Below are 24,792 nucleotides of genomic sequence, written 5' to 3'. Positions count from 1 at the left end.
CTTGTTCTCTTTGAGCGAGTGGAATGTGGCCGTGAATTAAAATGAATTAAACTAAAATGAATGATGAAAGTAATTGTGGCGGTGGGTTTAAAATTTACACCCGAAACACACCTGTGCAATCTCACAGCGAGAAGATTGTACAGATTGTACCGGGAATATTTCCGGCGCTGCGTGACTCCTGCGCCCGACCGACCACGCATTAAACCAGCCATAACAACTCATCTAGCATCATTACACAACAGAACAAACAGTCCAAAGTCAAATGCATGACAAAATAAGCAAATAAAATGCAGAAAAAGGTGAGCATATGCCTCTTTTTTTCCCCCCTTCCATTTTTTAAGGGATCGAATGAGCAAGGAAAGAGAAATGTTAGAATTCAGGCTTTGGAAATCCCTTCCGGCCGACGAGTGTGTGTGCATGTGTGTGTGCGTGTGTGTGTGTGTGTGTGTGTGTGTGTGTGTGTGTGTGTGGTTTAGAAGATTATTTCCACAGAAAGAAGAGGAGAGGAGGTCAGGAGGACAGTCAACCACCAAGTACAGGACAGGAGAACCACAGGGTCTTCTGAGGTCAGGGGTTATCGGAGGTCAGGGGTCATCTGAGGCTGGGGTCAGGGGTCAAGCACCTAGAGAGACTGTGACGGATGCATTATGGAGTTGACTGACAGTGAAGGGAGAGAGCGGTGTGTGTGTGTGTGTGTGTGTGTGCGCGCGTGCGTGCGTGTGTTACTATACGTGTGAGGGCCAAATGTCCCCACAAGCGCAGTAGAACGTAGACATTGTTGTTAGTAGAGGACAATGTGAGGACAATTATTTTTCCTCATAATAAAAAAAATTAGGGATGCACGATTAATCGGTAGCATAATCGGAATTCGCCATATCGGCCATAAAAATGCCACATCGGTATCAGAATGGTCTCAAAATAATACAGATTATTTAATCTGTTTTCACCAGCAAAAAATAAATACATTTTAAAAACAAATCTACATTTAATTTGTGTACTCATCTCATTCAGTTATGTTAAGTATTATGCTATTTATTGATTGATTGAATACTTTATTAACAGGCTTTGGGCCAAGCCCCTATAATAGGACCTATGCTTGTTTCCATTGTGGTATAATATCGGAATCGGTCAGAATCGGCAGATGTGACCCTGCAAATAATCGGAGATCGGATATTGGTCATGATTTCATAATCGTGCACCCCGTTTCATGGTTACAAGATATTCGGGGAGTTACTTAGACTTATACAGGTAATTAGGAAAAACCTTGATGTTGAGGTTACAAATATAGGCCTGGTCATTTAGGCTATTCAGCTGTTTCCAATGCCGTCGTAAATGTAGATGTGCTCCCAAGTATAGTAATACACGTGCGTGTGTGTGTGTGTACAGTATGTGTGTGTGTGTGTGTGTACAGTATGTGTGTGTGTGCGTACAGTATGTGTGTGTGTGTGTGTGTGTGTGTACAGTATGTGTGTGTACAGTATGTGTGTGTGTGTGTGCGTGCGTGCGTGTACAGTATGTGTGTGTGTGTACAGTATGTGTGTGTGTGTGTGTGTGTGTGTACAGTATGTGTGTGTGTGTGTGTGCGTACAGGATATGTGTGTGTGTGTGTGTGTGTGTGTGTGTGTGTGTGTGTGTGTACAGTATGTGTGTGTGTGTGTGTGTGTACAGTATGTGTGTGTACAGTATGTGTGTGTGCGTACAGTATGTGTGTGTGTGCGTACAGTATGTGTGTGTGTGCGTACAGTATGTGTGTGTGTGTGCGTACAGTATGTGTGTGTGTGTGTGTGTGTGTGTGTGTGTGTACAGTATGTGTGTGTGTGTACAGTATGTGTGTGTACAGTATGTGTGTGTGCGTACAGTATGTGTGTGTGTGCGTACAGTATGTGTCTGTGTGCGTACAGTATGTGTGTGTGTGCGTACAGTATGTGTGTGTACAGTATGTGTGTGTGTGTGTGTGTGTGTGTGTGTGTGTGTACAGTATGTGTGTGTGTGTGTGTGTGTGTGTACAGTATGTGTGTGTACAGTATGTGTGTGTGCGTACAGTATGTGTGTGTGTGCGTACAGTATGTGTGTGTGTGTGTGCGTACAGTATGTGTGTGTGTGTGTGTGTGTGTGTGTGTGTGTGTGTGTACAGTATGTGTGTGTGTGTGTGTACAGTATGTGTGTGTGCGTACAGTATGTGTGTGTGTGCGTACAGTATGTGTGTGTGTGTGTGTACAGTATGTGTGTGTGCGTGTACAGTATGTGTGCGTGTGCAGTATGTGTGTTTGTGTGTGTGCGTAGACTGCGTGTGTCTACACTGTACAGTATGTGTGTGTACGTGTGTGTGTGTGTGTGTGGCATGGGGGGGGAAGGGGGTGGTGTTATGAGACGAGGCGAGGTGAATCCAACGTCAGCACGTCGTAGAGAAGAGAAGAGCGCCCCCTACAGGGAGGAGCAGGAGGTGTTCATTCATAAGCCCTGCTTGGCCAGCGCGTCCGTGACGTCCTGGGCCAGCGTGGACAGATGGGGCGACTCCAAGAGGACCCCCGAGGACCCCCTGCTAGGGGAGGTCCCCCCAGTGCCCTCCGCGCACCCCACGGGCCCCCCGGGGGCCCCAGGGCCATGGGTGATGACGATCTCCGCGCCGTGGTCCACGCGCGCCTTGGCCTCCTCCCGGAACGTCAGCTTGTGGCTCTCGATCTGTGAAGGAAGGATACGGACATGTTTTATAATACTTTTATAATGTCCAGAACATACGTCTATCTGTGAAGGAACGGTGTTGGAATTAGGGATGTTAATAGTTACTCATTAATTGATTAAGCAGCGTTAAGAAATTATTCAATTGAACATAACAGTTAACACTTAGCTCGCTAGCATTTATTGAAAAATTAGGATCTAATTTACGCCAGCATTTTTCCCAGTTGAGCTCTTATTTTGAAAAGCCACATTTCCAGACTTCCGGAAGTAGACATATCCTAGTAAGTTTAACGGGTCTCGGCTCCACAGCGTCGGCTCTGTGCCGTCAAAGAAACGTTGTTGTGACCAAAAATGCCAACTGGGACAAGGAATAGGAGATACAGGCGATTGAAAGAAACAGATTATTATGGCGAGGACGATCTAAGATGGGCGATCCATTGTCATGACAACAACCCGATGCAAGTAGCATTATGGCTTGATCGATCGAAAGCGCTATAAAAGCGCAATTGCCATTGATCAACGGCAATGGCGGTAAGCGTAGTGTCAAAAAATAGGCTTCAATTGACCTAGATCTACGGCAAACGCAGACAGCATTATGTGAATGTAATGCTGTCTGGCCGAGGAACGCACATGTGGGCCGGTTAAAAAAATGTACCCCGCACCTTGGTAGCCACAGAAACGTCACTGCTTTTGAATGTGCAATTGTATTCCTCACATTTTCCATTGCCTGGCCCTGTATCTCAAATGGTCAAATAAATATTTGATTAAGGAATATAATATTGTATGCATTATTGTATTATTTCTTGTATTATCAGCAAAATGCAGATTTGTATGTTAGACATTGAGGGAAATTAAGATTCTCCATACGGTCATCAAAACGTATCAATTATCAATTCATTAATTAATCGATAATTTCCAACACGACACAACAGAACAGTATTACCAGTACAGTACAGTACAGTACAGTACAGTACAGTACAGTACAGTACAGTACAGTACAGTACAGTACAGTACATATTACCATAATATTTCCTCCTCCAGGCATGTGGGTAGAATTGTCCAAGGATCCGATCTTGGGCTGAGCTTTGTCTTTGAAATCCAGTTTGACGCTCTCAATCCGTACCTGGCCGCCCCCTGGTGGACAGACAGGGAACAGTCATCACATGTCTGGAAGGGGTGCATACTGTGGGGGGGGGGTGTTGTACAGACACACTATTTACACACAGACACACGTGCACGGCTGCTACAATGTATTTGAAACCAGAACTAAATATGTGCTCTCATATACACAAGATGGCTAGTTTTATATTTATATATTTATTATTTAACAAATATATTTTTAATATTTATATATTTTATTTCCTGACCTACCAATGCTAATACAAATGCTTCCAGCACATCACGCATGATCAACAAAGTTTGAGTGCATGCTGTGCACAGTGCAACACAGTGTGGGCTTGTAGGTCAGCTTAAGACACCAGCAAAAAGCAGGCTTTTATGTTGCGTTCACATGGGGCAGATGAAACGATGCAGTCTACCATCCATTGTCAAAGGAAGCCAGCGACATGGCGTTGCAAAGGTGCAAAGATGCATGTAGCTGCTCCACATCAACTCACAACGCGTTTTGCATCGTTTCAACTGCCCCTGTGAACGCACCAGCAGGAACGCAGTGAAAGCCTGGTGACGCGAGGTTAGGAACGCACAGAGGCAAGCGGTGTTTTTTTTGATACAGTACGTGCCAGGCGAGTAGGTGAACTCCTCATGTAAACAAAGCCATGCATTAGCATTTCTATGGCCGAGGGTCGTTAAGACTGGTGGGGATGGGCAACAACAACGAACGGACCGCATGGCAGCCCACTAAGCCCAGTATCTATTTCTGTCTGGGGAGAGTCTGCGTTACTTTTTTTCCCAACGAAAATAGAAGCTTGCGTACCGAGGCTACTTTTGTTCAAATCAAACGGCACACCTGGCCATTTCAAACGGCACACTAAAGTGCCGCGGCACTAAGGTTGGCAATCACTGGGTTAGACATACCAACAGAACTACAATTTACAGTGTAGGCATTTAGCAGACGCTATTAATCCAGAGATTAAGCAAGACCGTAAGCTTCAACACATGGTAATACATCAAATACATAAAAATAGTCATCATGAATCATATGTAAGTCATAAACTAAGAACCTAACAGTGGAATATCTATATAATGAGACTATGCGTACATAAGTTGAGCCTTTGCATACGCCTATAAGGTCGGCGAGGCTAGAGCAAGTGCTACGGGCCAAGATGGAGTCTGAAGAGGTGCTACAGTCATGAGTCCGACAACACTGTCGCGTCGCTCCCAACATGCGCGGCAGGTTAAAACTAACCTGTGGCAGGTTAAAACTAACCCGTGGCTTCCTGTGAGGTTAGGGTTAGGGTTAGGGTAGGGTGTCGGCCTCCTGACTGTAGGACCAAACACATGCTACCGTAGACTGTGGAACTTAGCCTAAACGTGACATGCCAGAACAGTGATGCAAGCATTCAGTTGCGGTTAGTTTCCAAAATGTTACTGTACAGTAACCTGTGTACTAAATGTATGTACAGTTAGTAGTACTTCACGTACCTGGTCTATGTTACTGTACAGTAACCCCGCGTACAGTATGTACAGTATTTACAGTTTGTACCTGGTATATGTTACTGTACAGTAACCCCGTGTACAAGTATGTACAGTATTTACAGTTTGTACCTGGTCTATGGCGGATGTTGGACATGGAGCCACATTTAGAGGTGATGTGGCTGACATCAACGACCTTCTGGGTCTGGATTTGAATCTGCAAACAGTACATTGTATACATTAGCCAAACAGACAAACAGCAGTGTATACATTAGCCAAACAGACAAACAGTACAGTGTATACATTAGCCAAACAGTCCAGTCCAGTCCAGTCCAGTCCAGTCTAGTCTAGTCTAGTCCAGTCCAGTCCAGTCCAGTACAGGTGTCATACTTACGTTCCCTCCTCCAGGACTGTGCTGCAGCTTGGTGAGCGAGCCACATTTTGCCTGGACATGACTGAAGTCCAATTTAACACTGGGAATGAACACCTGGGGGCAACAGAGAGACAATGTTATCCAAGTAATCCCCAGGAAGAGGAAAGCTAAAGACAAGTTGAAGTCTCACGTCACCCACTGTGAGCTGAATTACATTGTCAACGAACGGCTCTTACCACAGACAGACAGACAGACAGACAGACAGACAGACAGACAGACCCACCTGGCCTCCTTTGGGCTGGTGCTTGAGGTTGGAGGTGGAGCCGATCTTGGACTTGATGTTGCTGAGGTCGGGCAGCGGCTGGTTGAGCACTTTCAGCTGGCGGTGGAGCGAGGACGGCGACTTGGGCGGCGTGCGGATGACGGCCACCTTCCTCTCCTGCGGCAGGCTGAACGACTTGGGCGTGTGGCTGCCGGGCGTGCGAGAGCCGGGCGTGCGAGAGCCGCCGGGCGTGCGACACGCGTAGGCGGGCGGCGAGCCGGGCGTGACCGCCGTGGAGCCCGGGGTGGAGGCGCCGCTGCGGGTCTGAGGGCGAGAGCCACCTAGAGAGAGAGAGAGAGAGAGAGAGAGAGAGAGAGAGAGAGAGAGAGAGAGAGAGAGAGAGAGAGAGAGAGAGAGAGAGAGAGAGAGAGAGAGAGAGAGAGAGAGAGAGAGAGAGAGAGAGACAGACAGAGAGACAGAGACAGAGACATCAACAGTGCACATGAATTGAGAGAGAGGGGGAGAGAGAGAGAGACTATGACAGAGTATGACTTTAACAAGTCAGTCTCGCGTAGCCAGACACCCTGCTGGAAAAACCAGCATGTATGACCAGCATAACCAGCATACCAGCATACCAGCAAAACCAGCATATGTTGTGTTTTGGTGCTGGTATGCTGATGACCAGCATGGGATGCTGGGATGCTGGTATGCTGGTGACTAGCATGGGATGCTGGGATGCTGGAACAGCATGGGATGCTGGGATGGGATGCTGGGATGCTGGAACAGCATGGGATGCTGGTATGGGATGCTGGGATGCTGGTCACCAGCATGGGATGCTGGTGACTAGCATGGGATGCTGGTGAGCCCACCCCTGGGGGGTGTCGACCATCACCCTATGACACCAGCTATACAGTTCGGCAGAAATTCCACTTCTCTTTCAATCACAGCAGAAACACTCATCACTTCAGCAAGGAGCTACCAACAATACACTGAAAAAAAATAGAATTCATCCAATTGATTATTATATAGCAACTTGTTGCAATTCGTTTTTTGAGTTGAGTCAATGTTGTAGCTTAAATCGTTGACAGAACAAAAAACTTTCCATTGGCTTATTCATTCAGCCAATTGCAAATTTCCAGTTTAAAATGTTGACAGAACGAAGAACTTTATTGGCCATTAATTCAGCCAATTGCAATTTTCCAGAATAAAATGTTGACAGAACGAAGAACCTTTCATTGGCTATTAATTCAGTCAATTGCAATTCTCCATTTTAAAATGTTGACATAACGAAAAACTTTTCATTGGCCATTAATTCAGCCAATTGCAATTTCAGTTTAAAATGTTGACTGAACAAAACTCTATGTTGGCTTATTAATTCAGCCAATTGACACAATTTAGTTATCGCCACTTGTGTAATACACTCAGTCAACTAGTACTGGTTATTTAGACATTAAAACAAATTATTTTACATTACAACATAATTGATTGAATTAAATGTACTATTTATTTAAAAGTACCAATAACATTGGGAACATATTCACTATCTTCACAATACTTGTCACAGTAAACTATAAATTCAGTGCAAAAGTGCCATCATATGGCATCAAAATACTGTCACCATGTTCAGTGCAAATGCCTTCTGTGCAAGTACCAATAACATTGGGAACAACAATGTTCAATATCTCCACAATATTCGTCAGTGCAAATGTGCCATCATATGGCATCAAAATACTGTCACCATGTTCAGTGCAAGTGCAACCATTGGCAACATACATTCTATAACCGCATGTAAAATAAATCATTGTCTGACTTATATGGCTTATGACAAGCTTAACAATTCTTGTAGTGGTTCTCAAACTTTCTTTTTAAGTATGGCCATTGGGCCACCAGGGGGCCCCATTACAACTCTGTGTTTCACTGCCACCTGTTTCAAAAGTGAATTGTTTCGTAATGTGGAGAGACTCTGGCAGATTGACACGTTTCCCAACGCAAATGAAAAGACAGCAATAAGGTCAAAGCAAGACACGCTGGCTCTAGATCTCCTCCATTCTAAGACAGTTAGGGTAGAGGTAGACGGTGTAATGCGCTATGCCACTCCACTGCTAAGAGCTCCCAACATTCCTGTCTTTAAAGCTCCAAAGGAAGCTGTCCTGCCCCGTCTCTGCGCTACAGAAAGACGCCTGTCCAAAGATCCCAACCTGTCTGATAAATACCAAGAGGAACTGGATAAGCTTGTACAGGCTGGATATGTTCAAAGGATTCCCAGTAACCAGGTGGACCAATCACATGAAACCTGGTATTTCCCACATCACATTGTTGAACACAATAACAAGCACAGAATTGTATTCGACTGTTCCTTTGAATACATGGGCCAAAATCTGAACAAATGTCTCCTGCCCGGCCCAACTTTGGGTCCTTCTCTCCTTGGGGTTCTTCTTAGATTCCGTCAACATGCCATTGCCATTTGCGGAGATATTAAAGGTATGTTCCATCAGGTGCGCCTTCTAAATGATGACAAGCCATTACTGCGTTTCATATGGAGAGGAATGCAGCTGGACCAGGAACCCACTGTCTTTGAATGGCAAGTTTTGCCTTTTGGAACAACATGTAGCCCATGCTGTGCCACTTATGCAGTTCAAAAACATGTTCAAGAGCATTCCGAGGGCAATGAGGATATCCTTAACTCTGTCCAACATTGCTTCTATGTCGATAACTGCCTTCAAAGTTTCCCTTCCTCTCATGAAGCCAAAGCCCTCATCGACAAAATGAGACCCCTGCTTGCTGATGGTGGGTTTGACATCAGACAATGGGCTAGCAATGACCCAGCTGTAATCCACCATCTCCCACCAGACGCTAAATCCAAAACAAGTGAACTGTGGCTATCAGAAAATGGAGACCCCAAAGAGCTGACACTAGGCCTCAAATGGAACTGCTCTACCGACATGCTGAGTTACAAGAACAAGTGCATTATTTACCATCAGCCTACAATGAGGAACATATATAAGGTACTGGCAAGCCAATATGATCCCCTGGGCTATCTGACCGCTTTCACAGCTCGTGCAAAGATTATAGTGCAGGATCTATGGAAGCAGGAAAGAGAATGGGATAACATCATTAAAACGGAAAGTTTACTGAAGAAATGGCAAGAATGGGAAATGGAACTGCAAAATCTCCCTGACATTCACTTTCCTCGCTGTTATCTACCCCCCTCTATGAATGCAGCCACATCAGAATCTCACCTGCATGTTTTCTGTGATGCCTCCGAGCGCATCTATGGTGCAGTCGCCTACCTCCAGACTACAGACAAACATCACCACACCCATGTCAGCTTCATCATGGCCAGGTCTCGTATAGCCCCTAAACGCCAGTTATCTATCCCCCGCCTCGAATTGTGTGCAGCCCTATCAGGTGCACAACTGGCTAACCTCCTCAGTTCTGAACTCACTATCCCACTACAGTCAGTGACCCTTTGGACAGATTCCACAACTGTCCTAACATGGCTAACATCTGACTCATGTCGCTACAAGGTATTTGTCGGCACAAGAGTAGCTGAGATTCAGACAATGACTGACACAAAGAGCTGGAGATATGTCGACTCAAAAAGTAATCCAGCTGATGACTTAACACGTGGCAAAACCCTCCTTGAACTGTCTCAGCCACACAGATGGAATCAAGGCCCTCCATTCCTCTTGATGACTTCCGACTGCTGGCCAGCCAATCCAGCTGTGCTCACTGAATCAGAACCTGTGGAGGAACTTAGGCAATCAATGTTCTGTGGCACAGTGATGTTGTCTGACAATACAAACCTCCCTGATCCTAACAAGTACAGCAGCTGGGATGAGCTCATGGAGGAAACAAACAATATGCTTCATGGGGCGGCAGATCATAACTCAAACGTGGCCCAACACTACATAAACTCAGAGAAGCATCTTCTGCAAAGGGCCCAAACAGAGCGTTTTCCCGAGGAGTTCAATGCCCTCAAAACAAACAAACCCATTCCAAAAAGTAGCAAACTACTCCCCCTGTCTCCTGAATATGACCCTGATCTTGGTCTCATTAGAGTGGGAGGTAGACTTCGAAGGGCAGAGTCCCTCGACCATGACAGCATCCATCCAATTATACTGGATCCTAAACATCCCATAACAAAACTCATTATTAAACATTATGATGAGAAACTGTTCCACCCAGGCTCTGAGCGCGTTCTGGGAGAAGTTAGACGCAGGTACTGGATCCTGCGTGGCCGCCAAGCCATTCGCCAACATCAGCACCAATGTCGAGACTGTCAGAGATGGAGAGCAAATCCAGTAATTCCCAAAATGGCAGACCTTCCTCCAGCCCGTCTTAGACTGTTCAAGCCCCCCTTTTGGTCCACAGGCATAGATTGCTTCGGGCCTTTCACTGTCAAAATCGGTCGCCGCACAGAGAAAAGGTGGGGATTGCTCTTTAAATGTCTAACGACACGCTGTATACACCTTGAGCTGCTCAGCAGTATGGATGCAGATACATTCCTAATGGCCTTCAGAAGATTTGTCTCACGCAGAGGTAACTTTTATCTGATTGTGGAACTAATTTCAAAGCAGGAGAGGCAGAGCTGCGAAATGCCTACCAGGCCATGGCACCAGACTTAAAGCAGCAATTGGCCCGTACTCAAGTCAACTTCCAATTCAATCCTCCATCTGCCCCACATTTCGGTGGAAGCTGGGAACGAGAAATCAAATCAATAAAAATGGCCCTCCGTGTTGTTCTAGGGAACCAACCAACAACAGAAACAGTCCTACACACCGTCCTGATCGAAGTGGAAGGTACTCTGAACTCAAAACCCCTTGCATACATCTCCTCTGACCTTGCTGACCCTGACCCTGTCACACCAAACATGTTGTTGATGGGGCGGCCTGATTCCTCTCTTCCCCAGGCAATCTATTGTTCAAGTGAACTCCTTGGCAAAAGAAAATGGCGTCACAGTCAGATCCTAGCTGACCAATTTTGGTCAGCCTTCATCAAATTCTACCTACCGACCCTTCAAGCCAGGCAAAAATGGGAGACTGACAAGGTGAATTTGGATTCAGGTCAGGTTGTGATGCTAGTTGACCCTCAACTGCCCCGAGCATCATGGCCTATTGGAAGGATCACTGAAACCTACCCTGGAAAGGACGGAAGAGTCCGCAGTGCTAAAGTCATTATCAAAGGCCGAGGATACATACGCCCTGTATCCAGACTAATCCCACTCCCTGAAATCCCAGAAGAAACCAACTGAGCGTATTTGCTGCACAAATCCGGGGGCGGCTGTCACAAACTAAAAGATCAACTTCCCCTCCACTCCACAAGGAGACTCCACAGTGGTTCAGGAAGTATCTCAGAGAGCCAGTGAGGTTCTTGAACCAATGAGGCACATCTCGTATGACGTGGCGGTTGCCCTCCCTGATCTGCTGGACTACTCGAGATGTGTGCAGGAATATTCCAGCAGTCTGCAAGCTGCTGTGGAGGCTCTGCAGGCTGCTGTGGAGGAGGAGCGAGCGTCACGTCTGCCTAAAGCATCAGGCTCCCGCCGCTGAGCAGCCCTGGAGAACGCCTGTACTGTTACTGATTTAAATGTTCATTCCGTTTTAAGTTCTGTTGGTTTTAAACGTGTTTTGTAATAAAGCAATTTGTCATGTAAAAAAAATAATAATAAGAATATCAATATATATATATAACCCACATCATGGAGGTGACTTACATTGAAACAAGTTCAAAGACGCATAGGCAATCATCTGGTCATGCACACAGCAAACAAGGGTGGCTGTGTGGTTGGGGATAAAGGGACAAGTGAGCATCCAGGCCTGCTTTATTGAAGGGAAATGAGGGGGAGGAAGTGAGGGAGGCAGTGAGGCACTGCCACAGGTACTTCCTGAACCACTGTGGAGTCTCCTTGTGGAGTGGAGGGGAAGTTGATCTTTTAGTTTGTGACAGTCAGGATCCCAAATTGAAACAAATTACCCCCCCCCCCCCCCATTTGTATTAAAATGTTCACAATATTAGTTCAAATCCCACAATTATTCAACTGTTTTAGAAAATATCCGATCTACATGCTCACAACGCACCACAATGCCTTTTGAGCTTGTAGATCAGCTACCTTCAAACAGCCAAAGTATATGATAAAGGTTGATTTTTATGCCATTGTAAGTAATTGTTGAGAATTCCCTTCAGGACCCCATTTTGAGAACCACTGTCTTAAAGTTCTGAAGTCTGTAACAATATGTAAAAAGTAAAAAAGTTAAATGTGGCCTTTAGTTTTAGTTTAGTAGAGACATAGTTAAGATTTGAAACATTGTGTATTACTGAGACAATATGTTTCTCAGTGTCTCAACGTGTGTTGAACATTTCTCGCTTTTGCACAGCCTCAAAGAAGAACTTCCAACGTGGTGGATACTCGAGACAGTTTGGTTCTAAAGTCAATCTTGTGCAACACCTTATGCAGATCCATTTGGCAAAAGAAAGAAAAAAGTCTATATCTGAGACATAGTTAGATGTAGACCCCATCTTGTGCAACGCCCGTACCCCTTATGCAGATCCATTTGGCAAAAAGAAGAAGAAAAAAAGGTCTATGATGAGACATAGTTGGAAGTCTGAGATTCAACTTCAAAACAATCGGATCTAAAACATTGTCTATTACTGAGACAATAAGTTTCTCAGTGTCTCAACGCGTGCTGAACATTTCTCGGCATCCAGAGAGAGGAACAGCTTTTGCACAGCCTCAAAGAAGAACTTCCAACCTGGTGGATACTCGATGTGGAGCGCATAAATAAGGCCAAAGAGAACAGCGAAGGCACTTGGAACATCTGGAAGGCCGTCAACGACCACTTAATCCTCCAATACCACCGCAGCTTGTAGCGCCGAGTCTGGGCCTCCTGGAAGCGCCACGATCTCCAGAATAGCCATACGGACGCCACTGGTGTGCATGTCCACATCGTCTCTCTAGATTGGAGCACATTAACAAAAAATGAACATTAAGAAATATCCCAAAATGACAATGAGGTGGATTTTCATTGATTGCTGAAATGCTGATTTACCTGACAGGTCTGAACAATTGGATCCTTTTCCTTGAGAAAGAACTGCAGTCCTTTGAGTGCCACCACCCTCCTGTGTCTTATGATATATGTGGTCTACATACCAAGAAAAGAACATGAGTTAGAATTTGATTCAAATAACTGCACAACATTGCATGCTTTATTCATTGATAATCTACTCCAGACAGGACAGTGCTGATGATAACCATGTGGGAATTCCAATCAAGAAATAGATCTGTAATTACTTTTGTTAAAAAAGCAAGGAATATAAAAACCAGCTGTCTGATAATCAAAGATACTTTCTAACCACTGATTCCCATGATCTCTACTATCAGTTATACAAAATATCTTCACAGAAAATAGCCAAATTACAAGCTCACATGTCGCAAAGGTGCATGTGTGAGATTGTAGATGCAGTGATGTAAATAGGTTTTCAATGTAATGAGTCCCGGGATGCAGGGGTGGTCTTTTAGATGAGTCCCAGGGACATTTGATGAGTCCCGCTTCAGCGACGTTTAAGAGTCATATTTTGCCATTTTTACAAATTGCAGCATTTAACTCCCATTTCATCTTATATGGTTATAATGTGGTTATATTCATGTAGAAAACGAAGAAGAAATTATTATTATAACTAAAGCTAGCAAAATAAATTAGAATTTAAAAAAGAAAGCTCTACATTCATACTACATACATATTTCATATGATTTTGGCTATATGAAATCTATAATAATTCTGCCAGTTTTAACTGTAAATAATGTTTTTATGACACATTACACAATACATACAAAATAAAAATGAATGCTACAAAACTAACCTGGAGATTAAGTAGAAGCAGTCATGGAGGAGGTAGGCTGTGCACAGCAGCACACATGTTAGATTTAGAAAATAGGGTTGCTAATATGTTTTGTTGCCCTGCAGTTGGCTTTGGCACTTATTTTTTGGGGGGGTGGGGGGGGCATGTTAATGTGTGGTGGCACCGGTCCACAACATACAACAGTATCGGCGTTTGTTACAGTACACAAAATGTGTGTTTCCCATTCAATCGGGTCTACTGTTTGTCATGCTCAAAAATGTTCGCCTGTCTTTCTGTCGGAGGCAGCGCCGTGTAGATGAGAGAGTTGCGACAACCCCGTTCACTGTTTATTCACGGAGCTTCATGAGTCACTGAACGGTATGTTGTCGTCACTCTCTCTCTCTAAACGGCTCTGGTCTCCAGGCTGCGCTCCGCTCAGCGCTCGTCTCTGAGCAAGATGGCGGCGCCCGTCAGACTGTTGTTGTTAACTAGTGGTTCTACAACGAGTCCTACGTGGATTTTATAGTTTATAACGTAGGATGAGGTCGCATGCGGCCATGCAAAATGATCGTGTCCGTAGATTATTTGTTTTACCGCATTTATTTTCTCCGCGATTTATTTTCCACGTGGATTATTATTACTGTACGCTGAGTACAGTAGTGCATCCCGTGGACGCAGAGGTTTTTTTGAAGTGCGGCCCAAAACTATAAAGTGCGTTTTGGGACGCAAAACGCACCCTATTTACATCACTGTAGATGTGCTATTTTTGTGTGTTCCACCAGAATAGGGACTATATAGTGGCATGCGGTTAAAGGCATAGACATAAAAACCTAGTTCATTGGAGCGACCTGTAAAAAACAACAGAGCGGAAGTGAGGATGGCACTCTGCCACTCAAAGTGACTACTGGCCAATCAGTGTGTCTTTTCATGAGTTGTCAGAATATAGGGTGCGTTCGAATAAACGAACGACCAGAGGGCACAGCAGTGGCCTTAGTTCTATATCTGAACGCACCCTGGGTTAACGAAAAGACCCGTCCCCAACTGCCTCTGATATTTTAAGACCCTTTTGGGCATTATTTCTCCATCTCACCTGGTCATCAAGGCTCTCCAACAGGACCTTTAACTTCTCTTGACTGGGGTGGTGTGCTCTGGAGCGGTAAACTTGAATCAGGCCTCTGGTGTGCTCATCCAGCGTCGAGAGGAATGTTGAGATCAAGTCAACTCCTGTGATTCTTTTGAATTCGGCATACACCTGCAAAACTAAATTAGATAATGGATAAGACAGAATTGTACATCCTAAGACAGGTCATGTAGCTATCATAACTTCACATATCTAGCATCACAGCAGTTGCTCAGGAGATGGAGTGTCTGTGAGTCAGACACTGCCATTGAGCAGGTTGGTACTTTGCATGTGGTTGTCTCGGTTAGGGTTAGGGTGCAAGGGTTTGGGTTAAAGTTACAGTTTATAAAAGGGCAGGCAACAGTGATTTTGTCATGTGTTAGATGTCCTGTAAGGTGTTTGAAATATGTCTTTTCATCACAGACCTCATTAAATTCACAAATGTCACACTTAACTGTAGCACTAGGCTGGGATTGAGGAAATATTGTACATTTTCCAATACATTTGTGAAATGGCTTTAATTATTTGACAATGGATAAGTTACAGCTACGACAGTTAAAATGCTGCTTCAGTATTGACTTCACAATGTCATAATAATATATAGATATTAACTTATATACATACAGTAGGAGTCCTCCCAGAGAACCTGGCAAGTAGGACAGGAAACTGGAGTGACCTGGAACATAATGAAAACAGAACTACTAAGTTAACCCATTCAGGACCGGAACGCCTTTGTGTTTTAAGCATCATGTTATACTAAAAATAGCAGATCTACAAGTTCATAGCGCGGCACCGAGCCACACTACGAGCTTGTAGATCTGCTATTTTAAAAGAAGAAAAACGTGAAAATGTGGTGCAAATCTTTGAATGCATGTTCTTTCACAGCGAATGTTTTTAACTGCTTCTGGGGGGGTCCCTGGAACAACATATTTTCAGATGGGGGTCAGCGGCCATTTCCATATGATTTCTGGGGTCCTTGACATGTAATGTTTGAGAACCACTGACATAGCAACAGGTTTTTCAGAAACTTTAGGATTTAGAATGGAGTTCCAGGGGGTCCCCAACTTAATTATAGTTTGGAACCAAATGGACCTTTATGGGACTGTAACTCAGTGATACAAATGGAACCAAATGGACCCTTATGGGGCTGTAACTCAGTGATACAAATGGACCCTTATGGGGCTGTAACTCAGTGATACAAATGGAACCAAATGGACCCTTATGGGGCTGTAACACATTGATTTTACAATATAAATTGGGAGTCCCAGAGATAGAAATGCCATTAAATGGTGGTTGGTTGGTAGACTAATGCATGTCAAACTGCATGGGGGTCCGCGGGATAATTAGTGTCAATTTGGGGGTCCTTGACATGAAAAAAGTATGGGAATCACTGGTCGAGGAGTACTCGCAGTGACCACTGACCAGAGAACCTGGCGTGCAAACATCTAACAAATAAACAGCTATTAAAGTTCTATAGCTGTCTCCTCGAAGTTAGCAAGCTAGCGCTTAGCTTAGCCTTCCCCAGCTATCCCCGGTGGTGAATCTAGCTAAGATAACGTTAGCCACTATTAGCTGCTAACGGCTAGCCAACACTTGAAATGAATAGAAATTTCGGACAAATGGAAAAGAAAAAACACACCAAGTGTTTCTTACCTCTGCCTCCTCGTTGAGGTCGTCCACACTTCTTCTCTCACACCGTCACACAAACAGTAAACTTAAATTAATAAAAACGTGGGTCCCTGGCCTAGTTTACTGTTGTTTTAGGCGGGCGGTCTCAGCTCCAATGTGCATTACCGTAACTGCTCTGCTATACGCGCATCGCAATACACGGTTACCGTAAATGACGCCGCCCCCATCTTGTTGACCCAATGTTTGACACATTCTTCAATCCATTGACCCAATTAACATATGTTAGTTGAATCAAAACAGCCATTGTGGGTATTCACCCAATTAGATTGCCGCCCCCATCTTGTTTATTCCTCACAAAGATGCCATTGACTGGCCCTGTATCTCAAATGGTCAAATAAATATCTGATTGAGGAATATAATATGCCTTTTGTATTTACATCAGCAAAATGTATTTTATGTTAGACGTTGGGGGAAATTAAGATTCTCATTAAAATAAACTATAAAAATGCCGCCCTCAACTAACCAGTTAATCGATAAGGTTATTATCAATGAATTGATCATTCCCATCCCTAGTCTCAGTCATATAGCTCACAATTACGTTTAGTAATCAAGCACCAGCTACAAGCTGAAACTGATGAGCTGTGGGTTTTGAACAGTTTACGTTGTCTTTACATTGCTTAAACCTATGTGAGCAGTAGTGGAAAACATTTCTTAAGTTAAAGTATGAATACTGGTAGTAAAAGTCTGGTAATATTTACTTAGGTAAAAGTATTGGTATCAAAATGCACTTAAAAGTATACCAAAAGCAGAAAGTACTCATTATGTAGAATGCTTTCAAATGCTTAAAATGTATAAAACATATTTTGAAACTGGATCTACAAGTTCTCAATTGGGAACTTGTAGATTGGCCATTTTCAAATGGCCTAAATCTAAGGTGGTTTCCCTACTGTACTTGAGTCAACAAACTGTTGACTCAAGTCAACTGTTGACTCAAGGGGGTGCCATTTTCCCTTTGTTTTTTGCAGATGGGTTCCCAGATTGCTGTAGGTTTTGTAATAAAAATACAAATTAACTAGTAACTAAAGTTTTAAAATAATTGTAGTGGAGTTAAAGTACAATATTTGTCTCTGAGATGTAGTGTAAGAGTAGTAGAAGTTAATAATAATAAATCAAAATGTACTGCAATGTTATTTAACACCCTCCAAAATACATTACATAGTCCTACACAATGACAGTTGGATCACTGTGATTGTGATAATAAAAATGGTTAAATTAAAATGTATCTTTTTTGTTTACTGTACATGTGTAAGCAGATATGTTAAAGTATTTAAAATATATAAATTGATGGGGGGGGGGTCTCAAGGTTCGGGGACCCCTGGGGACCCCCAGGGACCCCCCTCACATGGTAACTCTGTCATTTCTCAACCGTTTTGGACGGAGGTGGGTTCGTTGGAATCGTGTCGCCCCCCTGGGGGCGTTTGTGGGGCTCCCAAGGTTTGGGGACCCCAGGGGACCCCCAGGGACCCTCACATGGTAACTGTCATTTCTCAACCGTTTATACAATGACTACTGTACCGATGGCAGCATGAATATGTACAAAGTAATGCATGAGACCAGCTAAACCATCATAGGCCAGCTTCACCAGCATAGCTCATGCTGGTAGACCAGCATGAGCTATGCTGGTGAAGCTGGTGAAGCTGGCCTATGATGGTCCACCAGCTAGACCAGCAAGGCTCATGCTGGTAGACCAGCATGAGCTATGCTGGTGAAGCTGGTGAAGCTGGCCTATGATGGTCCACCAGCTAGACCAGCAAGGCTCATGCTGGTAGACCAGCATGAGCTATGCTGGTGAAGCTGGCCTATGATGGTCCACCAGCTAGGCCAGCATCACCAGCTAAGCTCATGCTGGTCTACCAGCATGAGCCTTGCTGGTCTAGCTGGTGGACCAGCATGGTCCACCAGCTAGACCATCATAGACCATCATAGACCAGCAAAGACCAGCAAAGACCATCAAAGACCAGCAAAGACCAGCAGGGAAATCATGCTGGTTTTTCTAGCAGGGCAACTATTCCACATCTATCTACACCTCCCCAAATCCGAGTAAGGAAGCTGCCATTTCCGTTCACGAAAATATATTTAAATTTTATTTTTTCATTTCCATTTCTGCTAAGCAGCAAGCTATATATGCTTAGATGTTTTCTATTCGTATTAGGATGCATTTGCGTGACTGTAAAGACGAAATGGAAGTGGGGAGGAGGCTTCACTTCCGCTTTATCTTTTACAACTTCCGTTGCTCCAGACTGTATGACGAAAACATTTATATTTTACTCATGATCAGAGCTTCCGTTGCTCCAGACTGTGTGACGGAAGCATATATTGAACATTGCGAGAGGCGACAGACAGTCTGGCAACGCGAGACTTATCAGGACAGCAGAGATGAAACCAGCGGCATCAAAGTTTCCTGGACAAGACCTCGTTGGAGATTCAATTATATCGACAACGAACGAACAACGAACAAATGAATGAATGAATGAATGAATGAACGAACTAAGTTAGTTCAATGAATACACACATGCAACACACCAGTGCACACACGTACCGTCGGCGTTCAGGACACAATGGAAGTCTAATACCTGTTAAATTCACAGTGACAACCCAATGAGCATTTCTTTGTCTAATAGACGTCTAATATTCGTCTAAAGGGCCGTCTAAAAATGCGATAAAAAGCGGCAAAAAAATAATGTTTATTAGACGTCTATTCTTAGATTAGACGTTGATTAGCGGTTGTTTAAACGTATATATAGACGTTTAAACAACCGCTAATCAACGTCTAATCTAAGAATATTTAGATTTTAGCCGTTTTTTAATCACATTTTTAGACTAATAGCCGTCTTTTGCTCAGTGGGAATGCTCTGTGTGCATTTAACTCTGAGAGTGTACCCTTACGGCCCGGGTCCATTTGGTTACGTTTGTAGATTCCGTACACTCCCAGAGTTAACCCTATATGAATACTAGTGCATTTGTTGATGGTTTTAGAGATGGATTTTAAAGCCCAGGGTGTTCTACCTGCCATGCTAGGGGCTCGTCCAGACCGGCTCTCCCTCGAGCCCTCGCTACGAAACGCTACGCGGGAACGGCAGGCAAAAGAAAAGCAGGAAGAGGAAGTGAGGCAGAAAGCAGTGCAGAATGAGGAGTTACAGCATAGAGTATATAAAAGGATAGAGACTGAACTGGCGCGAAGCTCCGCCCCCCCAGCTATTCATGTCAGTGGAAGTTGCTCAGTGGCGTTTTGAAGCACCCGGAAGACTGCCGGAAGTACCGTCTCAGAACGTCTACTTCCGCATTTGACCACCACATTTTGGTGGTCAAATGCGGAAGTGCAACCGAGCGCTCAATGTTAAAGCCCAGCTGCACAGGGTTTCCCGGTCATGAATCCACGGGTCCGCCTGTAGTCTCTCCTCCTACCACTAGGGCCCAGAGCTTCAACGTTGAATAGCCTCACTGGCCCCTTGAGTTACAGTAGCAGGAGGAGGAGTTACAGTAGCAGGAGGAGGAGTTACAGTACCAGGAGGAGGAGTTACAGTAGCAGCGGAACTGGACTGAATAGGGCTTTAAGTAACTATTCAACTAGTCGACTAGTAAACTAGGCCAGTGGTTCCCAAAGTGGGGTCCGGGGACCCCCAGGGGTACTTGAGGGAGTTCCAGGGGGGACCCAGCTAAATGATAATTTGGAACCAAATGGACCCATATGGGTCTGTAACTCAGAGAGTGTACAAATGGAACAAAACGGGTCCATTTGGTTCCATTTGTACGCTCTCAGAGTTAAATTAGCATTGGTTTTACAATATAAATTGGGTGTCCCAGAGATAGAAATGCTATTAAATGGGGGGTCCGTAGACTAATGCATGTCAAACTGGGGGTCCTTGAAATTAAACGGGTTGAAAACCACTGCTAGAACCATAAGAATTATTGGGATCCCTGGCACATCTTTTCAAATGGGGGTCCGCGGGCTATTTAGTGTCAATTTGGGGGTCCTTGACATGAAAAGGTTTGGGAACCAGTGAACTAGGCAACTAGTAAAAATCACTAGAAGTGATTCTAGTGCCCTAGACTGAACAAAACCACACAGTTATTAGCCAAGCATGAGATATTAACAATAAAGGCCTTAGATATGGGCTAACACCTGCTGTTCGAGGGTAGAAACCAAGGGTTAACATGGGAAGCAAATACAACAGAAATGTGTGTAGAAATATGGGGCTCCATCTTGCGCCACCCTTATCCCTTATCCCTAAACTTATTTTGCCATATTTTACTATTTTGAAAATCATTTTAAAATAGTTCAACTAGCCTATCTACATCTACACGTTGTGAGCTTGTAGATCAGCTATCAGATAACTATTTTAAAATAGTAAAGAAATGGCAAATAAATTTAGGGATAAGGGAGCCAGACCAGAGCCAGAGCCAGACCGCTCCGACGCGCTAGTGTTAAGGGATGGCGCAAGATTATATGGATTACAGCCATAGAGCTGATTTGTTATTACTTAAATTGTACTATAGAGTCATGCAAAGGCTTCTGCACCCAACTTCAAAATGTTGTGCATGGACAGAAATATGCACGCGCGTGTGTGTGTGTGTGTGTGTGTGTGTGTGTGTGTGTGTGTGCGTGCGTGCGTGCGTGCGTGCGTGCGTGCGTGCGTGCGTGCGTGCGTGCGTGCGTAGCAAATGCGAGTGGCTCAGAGCCTCAAAAGTCTAATATCCCCCTTTACTCTAGTGGTTAAGATGTTGGACTTTCACGTGGGAGACCCGAGTTCGAATCCCGGGCGTTACACGTGCGTGCATGCGTGTGTGGTGTGCACGAGCGTTTGCACGCCTTACAGGTAGGCCTGCGGGGGGTGCTGTTTTCCTCCTGTTCGGCAGCGGGGATGTGTCGCGTCAGAGACTTGGCTGGTCTGGGCAGAGACGACCTCTTCTCTGGGCTGCGGTAGCTTCCCTCCTGAACACACACACACACACACACACACACGAGCACACAATCCATATTACACCAACTTCACAGTCACACTAATCCAGCATGATGTTGACTATTAGCTATAGGGATGTACCGATTTGGACAGTCTTGGCCGATATACGGTGTTTAAAACAACACTTTAGCCGATACTGATACAGATGCGTTTATTTTGTTTTTGTTGTTTTTTATTTCTCCCTTTTGTGCTGCCAGGGAAACAAATACATCTTCAATTCAAGAAATAAATGGTTCAGAATAGCCAACGCAAAATGTGTGCTTATCAACAACAGATACATATCGGCTACTGCCATCGGCCAATTCAGTTTTAATCATACTAAGAAGTAAGCTAAGAAGCTAACGGTGGAATATCTAATGAAACTATGAGTATACACTATAGAGTACTATGTCTACATAAACTGCTATCTAAGTTACATAAGTTGAGCCTTGAGGCTATAGTGCAAGTGCTACGGGCTAAGATGGAGGTTTTCAGATTACGGTGGAAGATTGTGTCTCTATAAGAATAGATTGGGATCTCATAAAGGGTTTCGTCTCTATAAGCCGCTACGCCTATACGCTCCTCTCACGTTGCGTCTTTTCTCGCGTTACCTTCGCCCCGAGCGAGCACGCGGAGGAGGGGCGGGCCACGTCGAGCCACACCCCCGCCGCGGGGGGGCAGCCAATAGCGCTGCTGCAGGCGGAGCCCGGGCGTGGGGGCGGCGGCCCGTGGCGCTGCAGCACCATCTTTAACAGAAGCGCCCGCGTGGGGTTCTGGGGGGGTGCGGGGGGTGGGTGTAGACGTGGCAGTCAGGAGGGGTGTGTGTGTGTGTGTGTGTGTGTGTGGGGAGGAGGAGGGACAGATGCATGCGGCATGGAGGACGAAGGGAGACAAGAGACGAGATGACGATAAAACATCACAGCTGAGACAGGAGAGGGTTAAAGATGAAATGAGTTTAGAGCTGAACAGATGAAAGGAGATATCATAATGATAAATAATGTAAATGTATATTCCTACAACGTGATCGTTAACGGGAATCGTTAGGGAAACATTATCTCCAAGCTAATGTTAGCACCAGTAAGACGCCCTGAGGGCGAGAAGCGACCTCGCCCTAAAAGGCGTGCATGCATCCGCCTGGGTGACGGCAGACCGCTGGACAAGCGCTGCTGGCGCTTTGGAATGGGATCAGATCTAACCTGACTCCGCCAGATGGGGCAGCAGAGAGTACACTGGGTTCCCCCCTCCTGCTCCCATCTGGGAACTCTCAGGCAGACTTGATGCCCGGCCACAAAACGGCCTGGCCAATCAGCAGCAGCTAGAAGCTAGAAGCTGCTGCTAGAAGCTGCTAGAAGCTGCTGCTGATTGGCCAGGCTGTTTTGTGGCCGGGCATCAAGTCTGCCTGAGAGTTCCCAGATGGGAGCAGGAGGGGGGAACCCAGTGTACTCTCTGCTGCCCCATCTGGCGGAGTCAGGTTAGATCAGATCAACATATGGAATGAATTCTGCACTGGACATCAGTGTCTTGAGTGTACAGGGTTTGATGAGGTCTGGCCATATATGGAGCGTGTCTTGAGTGTACAGGGTTTGATGAGGTCAGATCAACATGTGGAATGTCAGAACATGTCAGCTCCATATATGGAGATATAAAGGATGGCAGCAGCCTCTGGTCTGTCCTGCTGAAGTGTTCTGGAAGCGCTGTGTGTTTGTAGCGAGCTCCCAGGAGATCTGGGCCTTCAGGTGAACCTGCGATCCGAGAGGTCGAACCCAGAACACACCCAGAACTCTCCCACTAGGATGTAATTCAGCATCATAAAACACAGAACAGACGATGAAGGATATTAATCTCTTAGGTGTTAAATTGAGCTGTTTTTCAGCTTCACTGTCGATGTGTGGCACCTTCCAGTGACACCGCTACGGCGCTACGGGTGCATGTGTTTGGTCCGACGTACTAACAGACCGACAGTCATGAGTCCGACAGCCTACCCCAAAACCCAACCCTAAACAACCTGCCATGGGTGAGTTTTAACCTGCCACAGGTTAGTTTTAACATGCCACAGGTTAGTTTTATCATGCCACGGGTTAGTTTTAACTGGCCGCACATGTCGGACTGTCGGACTGCTAGTATGTCTAACCAACGTACCAGCGCCCCCACTGCTAGCTGGCCCTTTTGAAATGTGCTATGTTCCTTATGTAAATGAATGGAGGATACTTACAGGAAATCTATCTTGAGACTGAGCGACCGTGGGGGAAATGGTAGCATGCAATGACAAGAACATGACAGACAGACAGACAGACAGACAGACAGACAGACAGACAGACAGACAGACAGACAGACAGACAGACAGACAGACAGACAGACAGACAGACAGACAGACAGAGACATATAATACAGGGGTTGACCGTTGACACTAAGGTCTCAGAGGTACAGGTCATGTTCGACTTGCCCACAGGACAAGGCTTTATAGGGGAGGGGCTAATCAGTACCTACTGACACCTGAGTAATTGGGGTGTGGCCTGGTCTCCCTGTCAGGTGTAAGTAGCCTAATCAAACAAGTCCCATTTGCAGCAGAAATAGCAGGGCCAGTATCTTAACCAGTGCACCACCATAGTTCATATCTGAACTGTTCTTGTGTGTCCAATTCAGTGAAAGATCAGATAAAGGTGCAAGAGTCAGGTAAAGGTAGAAAGACATTCTTGCTGTATTTGAACCAGGAACCTTCTGGTTACAAGCCCTGTATCTTCACCACTGCACCACCACTTCTCATACAGAACTCATGCTATTGCATGCTCTACAGTGAAATATTGGATAAAGATGCAAGTTTGAAAAAATACCCTTGCTGGACTTGAACACAGAACCTTCTGTGAGGAAGGCCCATATCTTCACCACTGCACCAACTGGCTCATGTAAAATTGATACTATTGTGCACACTTCATTGAAAGATCAGATAAAGGTTCAAGAGTCAGGTAAAAGTAGAAAGACATCCTTGCTGTATTTGAACCAGGAACCTTCTGTTTGAAAGGCACATATCTTCACCACTGCACCAGCTTGGTTCAAAGATTGTTTGTTCTCTTGTGACCTCTTCATTGAAACGTTAGAGACAGGTACAAGGGTACAAATTTGGAAAGATGCAAAAAACATAAAAGAAGAAACAACAAAAGGTTCTGCTTGTGGAAATGCAGGTACAAACTTGGAAAATAGCCCTTGCTGGATTTGATTTGAACCAGGAACCTTGGGCCTGTATCTTCACGACTGCACCACCACAGTCCATACATCACCTCTTCTCTTGAGTGCTGTTTAG

General features: G+C 45.0%; 1 protein-coding gene across 1 annotated transcript; it reads right to left on the bottom strand.

Annotated features, from left to right (window-relative positions):
- Positions 1-1,943: 1,943 nt before the first annotated feature.
- On the bottom strand, positions 1,944-23,894 carry LOC306917402 (uncharacterized protein). The gene is made up of 7 exons (XM_079495626.1): positions 23,707-23,894; positions 21,370-21,487; positions 5,928-6,247; positions 5,666-5,758; positions 5,404-5,488; positions 3,701-3,813; positions 1,944-2,682 (listed from the first exon to the last, which is right to left on the bottom strand). The coding sequence occupies exons 1-7, from the start codon at positions 23,767-23,769 to the stop codon at positions 2,452-2,454; spliced, it is 1,023 nt and encodes a 340-aa protein (XP_079351752.1). The 5' UTR covers positions 23,770-23,894; the 3' UTR covers positions 1,944-2,451.
- Positions 23,895-24,792: the final 898 nt, after the last annotated feature.

The sequence above is a fragment of the Electrona antarctica genome (assembly GCF_951216825.1).
Source record: "Electrona antarctica genome assembly, chromosome: 24".
NCBI lineage: Eukaryota > Metazoa > Chordata > Actinopteri > Myctophiformes > Myctophidae > Electrona > Electrona antarctica.
The sequence above is the reverse complement of the archived record's forward strand: the minus strand, read 5'-3'. Positions and strand labels throughout refer to the sequence as shown.

What these genes read in the sequence shown, in the direction of transcription:
- LOC306917402 (XM_079495626.1), bottom strand. Translation starts at nt 23,769, where the DNA reads ATGTTCTTGTCATTGCATGCTACCATTTCCCCCACGGTCGCTCAGTCT. An exon ending in AGTCTCAAGATAGATTTCCT is followed by an intron (nt 21,488 to 23,706) that starts GTAAGTATCCTC and finishes GTGTGTGTTCAG; the next exon opens with GAGGGAAGCTACCGCAGCCC. An exon ending in CTGGAGGAGGAAATATTATG is followed by an intron (nt 2,683 to 3,700) that starts GTAATATGTACT and finishes CTTCCTTCACAG; the next exon opens with ATCGAGAGCCACAAGCTGAC.